Raw genomic sequence first — 10,089 nt, forward strand, 5'->3', positions numbered from 1 at the left:
GAGGAGAGGAAAATACAAAATGCTTGGGACCAGAAGTGTTTCCAATTCTGGCATATTTGCATAGACATAAACACAATATTCATTTATGATTTATATACAGACAGCTGAAGGTAATTTTATACAATCTTTTAAAATAATTGTATGCATGAAACAAAGTTTGGACTGCGTTTTGACCGCAATCTGTCAAGTGAAGTCAGGTGTGGGATTTTTCCACTTGTGGCATATCATATTAGTGCTCAAAAATTTTTGGATATTGGAGCATTTCAGATTTTGGATTTTCAGGTTAGGGATGCTCAACCTGTAGTTGTTAGACCTGTTCCCTTTCACTCAGGAAGTTCACGGTCCCCTGTGTTACAAAGATGTTCTTGGTCACATGGAGAACTCTTTTTTTTATTATTATTATACTTTAAGTTCTAGGGTACATGTGCAGAACACGCAGGTTTGTTACCTAGGTATGCATGTGCCATGGTGGTTTGCTATACCCATCAACTTGTCATTTACATTTGATATTTCTCCTAATGCTATCCCTCCCCCAGCCCCTGACCCTGACAAGCCCCAGTGTGTGATGTTCCCCGCCCTGTGTCCAAGTGTTCTCATTGTTCAATTCCCACCTATGAATGAGAACATGTGGTGTTTGGTTTTCTGTCCTTGTGAAAGTTTGCTGAGAATGATGGTTTCCAGCTTCATCCATGTCCCCACAAAGGGCAAGAACTCATCCTTTGGTTCTTTGTGCTACTGAAGGCCATCATTTTGTTCAGATTCTGACATTCTAGATGCTAGCCTTGTTCATTTAGAGACATACATTTGTGGTAAATGCATCATGGTAGTTGTGACAGAGAAACTAGCTTCCTTTCTTGTATGGAGATGAAATTTAAGATCTCGGGTGCTTTTTTCAACAGGGAGTTTGTTTGAATTACCTGCTTCTTCTGATGAATCCTACAAAGGCATAGCTGGGCACCAATCTGTTGCAGTACTATGCTGGAGAAACAGGATCGGAAATATCTTACAGAAGAAAAGAATGCTTTTCTTTTCCTTCCATTTTTAATTTCTTCATTTAAAAACCAATACTTGGGTATATACCTAAAAGAACTGAAAGCAGGGACTCTAAGAGATATCTGTACACTCATGTTCACGGCAGCATTATGCACAATAGGCAAAAGGTGGAAGCAAGCCATGTATCCGAACTGCAGCTGAATGGATAAGCATAATGTGGCATAAACAGACAATGGGGTATTCAGCCTTAAAAAGAAAGGAGATTCTGATATACACTGTAACATGGATGAACCTTGAAAATATTATACTACGTGGAATAAATTAATCACAAAAGGACAAATACTCTATAGGGATTCCACTTATGTAGTATATTAGTCGGTTTTCACCCTGCTGATAAAGACATAAAAAGAGGTTTAATGGACTCACAGTTCCACGTGGCTGGGGAGGCCTCACAATCATGGCAGAAAGTAAAAGTCATGTCTTAAGGGGCAGCAGGCAAGAGAGAAGCTGGGGCAGGGAAACTCCCCCTTATAAAACCATCAGATCTTGTGAGACTTATTTACTATCACAACAGCAGGGAAAACACCCGCCCCCATGATTCAGTTACCTCCTACTGGGACCCTCCCACGATATGCTGAGAATTGTGGGAGCAACAATTTGGGTGGGTGCCAAGCCAAACCATGTCATATAGGTTCCTAGAATAATCAAACTTACACAGGCAGGGTGATTGCCAGGTACTGTGAGGAGGAGGGATGGGGAGTTATGGTTTAACGCATATGGAGTTTCACTTTGAGAAGATAAAAACATTCTGGAGATGGATGGCAGCGATGGTTGCACAACAATGTGAAAATAAATGTCATTGAACTGTACACTCAAAAAACAGTTAAAATAGTATATTTCATTCTATGTATACTTTATTACAATTTTTTAAAACCAATGTTGCACTTAATGCTATCAAGCTATAATACTATCACCTTAATCTTGAGCGACCGTTAAGTCCTGGTCACCCCTAGGTTTGCTGAGGCAGTCTCCATTTATGCTTCTGTATTCAGGGCAATCACTAATCATTCCCTCTTCACTCTCAACAGTGTCCTGGCTTGAACAATAAGTCATCTGATCACCCTAGATCTATTTCATAATTGTATAAGTCACTGAATTGCCATCTTTGTATGCAAATGTCTTAACATTGAGAATGTACCTATATTTTTTTAATTAATCATAAATTTGATGTCCCATGGAATGTTATAGGCTGATAAAATTTTAAAGGCTTCTGATTACTTTCTGAACACAGATTAGAGCACCAAAAGCAGTCCTTATTTCTTACAAACACATTATTTCTCTAAACACTAAAACCCTCTAACATCTGTTAAGCTCACCTACTTCACTAGCTCTGTGTTAAAAGGAACAGAAAAGACAAGGACATGGTCCCAGACAGTTGCTACTTCTTGCTTCTCTTGGATACCTTTTTGTTGTTGTTAAAAATATCAACAAATATCCTTTGAAGTCAGAAATATGTTCATGTTTCAATTATTTCCATCTTCCACCTCACTTTGAGAGAATACACTACTTTCTCTTCGAGTAAGCTACTGTTCTGCACCTATAATAAAAGTACCATACTATCATAACCTTATTGTTATCCACCCCCTGGACGAATATCTTCTCTCATTTTCCAACTCCAAATATCAGAGGTAAATATAACACAATTTTGTTCAATAACCAAGACCATCCCTTGATGTGCTAATGTAATTTGTGAGTGCAAATAAACTGGTAATTTATTGCTTAAAAATAGAAGAGATCCAATCATATCTACTTCAATAGTTTGGAAAAAAAGGAATCTGACAAGCACCAGGATACGAAATAAGTAATTAAAGTGAATTCAAGCATACTCTTATGTTATTCTCCAATAAACAAGTCATGTCTATTTCTGTAATCCTTAAAATGAGCATGCTGAAAGTTACAGGGGAGAGAAAGATCCGGGAAAAACACAGATAATTCATCTAACGAAAGAACTAGCAAGCCGTTGCTATTATTTCTCTCTTAGGACATTACTTTCTTCCTTTGTATTGTGGTTCATTAAATGGGTAGACTATCTGTGGCTTTGAGAAGGAAAAATAATTTTTAAAAAATCATTTTCCTAATATTTTACCTTGATTATGAAACCAAACCTAAGGAACATTATTTCCATTCAATTAGTACCACATGCAGAGGCAGGCGCTTGGTAATTTTTAGTTATTCATTTGCTTGATGCTTTTTCCAGCAATTTCAGCTGCAAAACGATAACATCCATCTGTTTGAAAAGGTAACTGGTTAGCAACTAGCTCCTTTAAAAATTTTTTACAACATATCCTCTTACCTTTCCAAAGTCAATCTGTACCAGCTTTGAAAATAAATATTCTAGCCAAATCTCAGATGAAATATGTTTTAGATATGTGTTAGTCATGATGGATTGTCACACAACATTCACTCCTATCTCCTTCAAGTGTGCATCCCTCTACCTTTGAGGCTAGAAACCTATAAGCTGCATTTCCCAGAGTCCCTTGCAGCTAGGGTTCTGGGCACAGTGTTCTTCCAGGGAGATGAGCAGGGTAAGAAGGAAAGTGGAGAGCATCTAAGGAAAACATTTGCTTCCTTGTTTTTGTTGTTGGTAGCAATGTTCAGTCACTAGCTTCCTAGGGTGGAGAGGCATTTTGCAGCAGCCTCTCTGATCAATGGAACACAGCCCAAAGGTGCACCCTTGATGTTAGCAGTTCTAGTGGTGGTTCTTATTCCCAGCCCCCAGGCTGTGGCAATGACAGCAGCAACCCTGGGGGCCAATCAAGCTTGCTGCCTGGGAGCCAACGCATGAGGCTCAGGCCAGAGCCCCTCCTATACTTTCAGTTGCAACCTTCATTCCAACCTTCTTGCGAGCACCTAATTCTCATATTCAACCTCTTCCTGCTCGAAATAGTTAGGATAGTTTCCATTATCTGCAACCTAACAGAGAAGAACGAGAAGGTAGAAATGAGCACATTCAATACAGCAAGATGGGACGTAACACCCCAGAAGAACCATGGAAGTGGCAAAGGTTGTGCCTACTTGACATTCGCAGTTACACCTTTAAGAACAAGAAGTTCATAGGCTGCACCTTCCAGGACTACCCAAATCAGGACTAACAATCCTTTAGGGCCTAGGGTTGATGCCGAGACATATTAACAAAGGCTGGGAAATAATCGTCGGGACCCCTCGAGAGAAAAGAAGGGAGGACACAGAAGGGAACAGGGAAAAGCAAAGAGAATAAAAACAGGCATATGTGTGAAGCGGATCATACATCAAACTCCTCAACTGCCCTCCTCCCCCTACCACCTCATCGTCATCTCTAAAAACAACCACAGGTTACTTCTTTAACCTAGCTGAGTCAAAGGCCTGTCTAGTGTGGAGGAGATGCAAGTGTGACAGCCTCTGGCTCCCAAAGGACACTGATTACTAAGAGTACAGCATATTCTATACTCTATGCTATAGGAGTATACTAGGAGTATATTCAGTATACCCAGATGGGGGATTGAACCAGTGAACCAAATATTCAGTTCTAGAGTCAATTAGGCAGCAACCTCTCTGCAGCCTCCAGGAGATGATATTTGGTCAACACACTCCTACTTCTTGTTATAAATCCCTCTTTATGACTGCTCACAATGTGCCAACTGTGTACTCAGCATTTTACACCTATTCATTTGCTCCCCACAGCCACCTGGGGAGGTGTCATTATCTCCATTTACAGACAAAGAAATGGCTCAGAGCTGGGCTTTTTAATCCGGGTGATCTAGTTCAAACTCTTAAAATGTCTTCTTTGAGTGGTTAGAAGTTTCTCTGGATGAGAAGCGAGTATCCAAAATGAATGATGTTAACTCTTTTTGAAGATGTCTCAGGTAGGAGTTCTATGCAATGTACTTTCTTTATGGCATCAAGAGAAGTGAGTCACAAAAGCTGAAGGACATTTAACTGGCCATTTGGCATCACTCTTCAGTCTGTCCTTAAATGAATTCCCCAGTTATCTTAATGCTTTCATGCCATTCTTTTCAGAAGAATTCCTAATTTATCTAAGAGTAAAAACATAAGATTGCGCAGACAAGTGCTGACAGCCTAATTTCAATAATGCATTATACCAGGGGCTTAATTGCAATGAGAGCTTTCACTCAATTCCTGTTTAAAAATACAAATGAGAACAGTGACACGTAGTAAACACAGGCATTTAATTGCATTTTGCTCTCAATATTATGAGCCTGTATAGTGCCAAATATGTCTTGCTTGTGTCTTCTTCAAAGCAATGATAGAGCCTTCTTCATAAATGTGTTTCAAATTTTGGAGACTAGTTCTCTAAAGCAGCATGTAAATTCTTTACAAGTGAAATGCATTTAAGCATCCGCATATCAACCTATCAGAAATACTATAAGGTCTGGTCTCTTCTTTACAACCCTTACAATCTCCAGTAAGATTTGGCTGTCAAAGATACGCAGAGATTTAAGATTTACTGGGAAGATCCCCACTCCCATTGACCTTCCAATTTAAGGCAGAGTTAACCATCAACACAGGGTATTCCCAATTTCACATCACTCTGGTAAGTAAAATTTTACTAAAACCTTTGAACTACCTTGGAACTTTATCCATATTAAGATATACACGCAAAAAGGCACATTTCCAAAGAACATCATTATGGTAATTGAATCTTTCTAGAAATAAAATTTCTTTGGAGTTAGAAAAACAATGTATACAGAGCTCCCTTTTCAAATCTGATCAAATGCATTAATAAGACAGCAGTTCTTTGGCACAATTTCCTCAGTGACAAGATATGTCCTAACTTCTTAAAGGTCTTCTTTAAATAAGTTATAGGTAACCAATGACCATCTGAGAGCCACTTCCATTCTCCCAAGTGATCTTCTTCCTGTGAGCAACTCTAAGGCACCACTCACAATACTGGACAGTTCTTTACCCTGTATTCTCAGTCAGCCATCAAGGACAGAGAAAGCTCTAACTCTCCCCCAAAGTTCAAACAAGTTAACCATTCATTAGCTAAAACATAAAGGCTTCCAAGGTGGGTGGATCATTTGAGGTCAGGAGTTCAAGACCAGCCTGGCCAACAAGGTGAAATCCCCGTCTCTACTAAAAATACAAAAAAATTAGCTGGGCATGGTGGTTTGCACCTGTAATCCCAGCTACTGGGGAGGCTGAGGCAGGAGAATCGGTTGAACTCGGGAGACGCAGGTTGTAGTGAGCCAAGATCGCACCACTGCACCCCAGCCTAGGCGATAGAGTGAGGCTCCGTCTCAAACAAAAACAAACAAACAAATAAATAATAAAAAATAGAAAGATAAAGGCTTCCATTTGCTGATGTCACACGAATAATAGCACTTTTAATTGCTGAAACAGGGTGAAATGCCAATGGTTGGCTGTAATATTACCAATAATCTTAACCTCAAAACAATATAGATATATTTTAGCTCTTTCTACAAACTAAATTTTCAATGCACATTTAAATTCATGCCTACCACCTAACATAAAGCTGTGCAAGTAGACGTTTACAGCCTTATCTTCTTCTACATAGAGCATTGTGGGCTCACATCATTTATCACAAAGAACCCATGTAGTATAAAAAGAATCAGCCGGGCCCAGTGGCTCATTCTCAATAATTCTTTATCCATCAACTGCTGTTTATAAAGCACCTACTCCACGCCTGTAATTCCAGCACTTTGGGAGGCCCAGGCAGGCGGATCACGAGGTCAGGAGTTCAAGACCAGCCTGACCAACATGGTGAAACCCTGTCTCTATTAAAAATACAAAAATTAGCCAGGCATGGTGGCGGTTGCCTGTAATCCCAGCTACTCAGAAGGCTGAGGCAGGGGAATTGCTCGAACCCGGGAGGCGGAGGTTGCAGTGAGCCGAGGTCGTGCCATTGCACTCCAGCCTGGGTGACAGAGTGAGACTCCGTCAAACAACAAGAACAAAAAACCCCACAACATAGCAAGTAATATCATACAAATCCTTACCTTCCTATTTTGGCATTCCTTCTTAAACTGTATTTTCATTGTGGGCTTCGAAAACTTTCTGGCTTCAAGTTATCTTAGTTCTTTGCCTCTTACTAATTAAAAATCAGTTCCCCAGGGAAAGATACACGTGCACTCCATGAAAAAAATACAAATCCATTTTAACCTTTAAGGCACCAGACATGTCCTTTATCTCTGAATTCTGATTTATCCAATCTCACACTCAAAGCACATCCCGCAATCCCTTACTGCATGGCTGTCTCGCCTGTTTTGATCGTGTCTAAGTTTGCAAGGTAAACAGGCCACCCTGGGCTACTGGAAAGGCAAGGACGATTAGGAACTCACCCAGGCGGCCAGACCCGGGCGCGGGCTCCGGGGCACGAGCTAGACGACCTGTCGCGCCCCCTCCTCCCTGCGGGCGGGCGCCGAGGCAGCGGATCTAGGGCGGAACAGAGGCTTCTCTCCCCTCGCCTATGCAGACCATTGTCAGCCCCCCGGTCGCCGGCGCTTTCTGCACGGTGTGGGGACGGGCAGCAGCTCTCCCGATGCGAGTAGTCACAGCGCTGTCCCGCAGCCAGGGGCAAAAGCTGCTTTTGCATCAGAGCCGAGGGCTGCACCAAGTGTAATTTCCACCCCTTGACCTATTTTAGAGTGTGAGGATGAAAGGAAGAGGAAAAAAATAGACGGAGGGCGCGCGGGGGTGCGGGCGGCAGGGTGCGCGCGTGGCCGTGGGTGAGCGGGCGCGCGGGCCCGGGCTCGTGTCGGGGCTTCCAAAGAGAAGTTGCAGCGAGGCGCCCCCCGGCCTCCGGCGCCTGGGCCGGCTCCGGGGTGCTTCGCTAGCCCCTCCTCCCACCGCGGCCGCAGGCCAGCTTGGCCCGCCCTACTCCGGCGCCCCGCGCGGGAAGCGCAGCTCCCGGGGATCGGGGGCTTTGGGCTGGCCCCACGACAGCCGTCGGGAGACCGCCCGCGGCCCCCGCCCCCGTCGCCGTCCCCGCCTCCCCGGGCCGCCTTCACCTTTCGGGAGGCGGCGCTCGGGCACAGCTGTCCGGGAACCCAGGCCTGCGGCGCCTCCGGGCAGGGAAGGCGGGCTGGCGCGCGGCGGAGCCGGGGACTGTCGCCTCCCCGCCTCGTTCCCTGCAATCGCCCCGCCCGAACGTTCCCGGGAAGTGAGGCTGGGCCGCGCCCGCCCGGCCGGGGACAGGGGTGACCTTCCGGCCTCCCGCCTTGCCCTTGTTGCCTGCCTCTCCCGGCGTGGCCCTTCCTGCGTAGGAGAAGACGCCCCGGCGGGCGCACCTGGTCGGCCCGCAGCGCATCAGCGCAGTACCTGGGGTGACGACGACGCTTGGCTTTAGCGCGGCTCTTCTCACATAATTTTTACAGCCCCGGACTTCAGCGGAAATGCCCCTTTGGGGTCGGTCCATTGGGATAACTGGAGATGGGGGGGTTAAGTAGGGTGCCACGGCTTAGACGCTCCAAATCATTCCACTATACAGCATGCCTTATCTGTTGAGTTTTGCAAAACAAGCCCCGTCAAAAAAGCATCCATCAGAAGGCGGGGTGGAACTTAGAAGTTTTTGCCCAAAACTGGACACAAACCTTTCCTCCCCCCATTGCTTCTGTGACAATAGCGTTAACTACTTTCTTCCAGGTCCCTAACGTAATAGTATCTTCAACCGCCTATTATTAAACAACTCCGTTATCATCAGGCATCTACGCACTTTAAAAATGCACGTTCTCAGTGACGAAAAATGAGCACATTTAGTAACCGCTTTGCCGCCCTTTGTGTAGAGGTTCGTGCTCCTGATCCCCTGCGTAGGGGGTAGAGTTCACGTCGAGCTGTTTTTTTCCAGTCCAGGTTATCTATGGGGACCCAACTACAGATCTCACATAGACGCTGGTCTATAAAAGGTTATTTGTGAGGACCCAACTACAGGTCTCACATAGTCGCTGGTGTATTTCAGGTGCTAGTAAGAGGGCTGATGGAGATCAGCATATAGTTTCTGATTCTGGAATGGTTTTCTAGTGCCACACTATATTGGGTGGGGTGGAGTGGGGGAAACCTTTATTTGGGCTTCTCTTTATCGTCATGCCCTGGATAATCAGATTGACATTTTCTTTTCTGTAAAGGCCTCACATTCAAAAAGAAAGAAAGAACAAAAAGAACACGAGTCTGGTTTTACGTATTCTTGAGCTGAATGCCAGCTACAGAAATGCAACTGCTCATCCTTGCTTCCATTCACTGGAGCTACAACTACAATATATCTTTGGACACAGAAGACGTATTGCATACTATGATGTTCCTTGTCCTCTTCTAACAGTGCATTAGGAGACGAGGCATACCTAAAGTATAGGATAATGCCTGGCAAATAGTAGGATCTGATAAATACTTGTCTGGTGATTGACAGACTGTGATAAACAGGAAAGTAACCTAGCTTAACTTTTGCAGGAAAACATGAGGGAAATCAGTTATAGGTGACATCGTCAGGGAAGGCATCCTGGAAGTGGTGTCCAGTATCTGATTTAGATATAAAGAATTGGCTAAGGACTAGGTGAGGTGGCTCATGCCTGTTATTCCAACACTTTGGGAGGCTGAGGTGGGAGGATCGCTTGAGGCCAGGAGTTTGAGACCAGCCTGGGCAACATAGAGAAACCTCATTTCTGAAAGAAATGCAAAACATTAACTGCGCGTGGTGGTGCATGCCTATGATCCCAGCCATTCAGGAGGCTGAGGCAGGAGGGTCACTTGAGCCCAGAATCTTGAAGTTGCAGTGAGCTGTGCTTGCACCACTGCATTCCAGCCTGGGTGACAGAGACCCTGTCTCAAAATAAATAAATAAATAAATAGAATTAACTAGGGATTGGAAGTGAGAAAGTATAGTTGATATGCTTTCAAGATATAATACAGGCAGAGATTCTTAACCTTTTGTAGGTAATAGGCCCCTATGAAAATGTTGATAGAAGCTTTGGAACCCCCTTATATAATAAACAAATGTAAAATATTTGCATATGTTTTCTGAAAGTTCACTGACTGGCTGACGCAGATGTGTAGAATCCCTAGAGACTGGTGAACTGTGACATGAGT

At 43.9% G+C, this 10,089-nt stretch overlaps 1 protein-coding gene across 6 annotated transcripts in view; it reads right to left on the minus strand.

The window, feature by feature from the left end:
• Positions 1–8,391, minus strand: part of TRMT9B (tRNA methyltransferase 9B (putative)) — a 73,234-nt gene extending 64,843 nt beyond the window's left edge. The window contains exons 1-2 of one of the 6 annotated variants that reach the window (XM_058442003.1): positions 8,332–8,340; positions 7,353–7,648 (exon numbers count right to left, since the gene is read on the minus strand). In XM_058442003.1, coding sequence (XP_058297986.1) covers positions 7,353–7,606 — 254 coding nt within the window. In that variant the 5' untranslated portion in view covers positions 7,607–7,648; positions 8,332–8,340. Of the gene's footprint in view, positions 1–7,010; positions 7,649–8,331 lie in introns of those variants that run through there. The other 5 variants (XM_032162434.2, XM_032162438.2, XM_032162441.2 and 2 more) reach the window with 5 other exon arrangements.
• Between the last annotated feature and the right edge of the window lie 1,698 nt (positions 8,392–10,089).

The sequence above is a fragment of the Hylobates moloch genome, unplaced genomic scaffold (assembly GCF_009828535.3).
Source record: "Hylobates moloch isolate HMO894 unplaced genomic scaffold, HMol_V3 SCAFFOLD_8, whole genome shotgun sequence".
Classification (NCBI taxonomy): Eukaryota; Metazoa; Chordata; class Mammalia; order Primates; family Hylobatidae; genus Hylobates; species Hylobates moloch.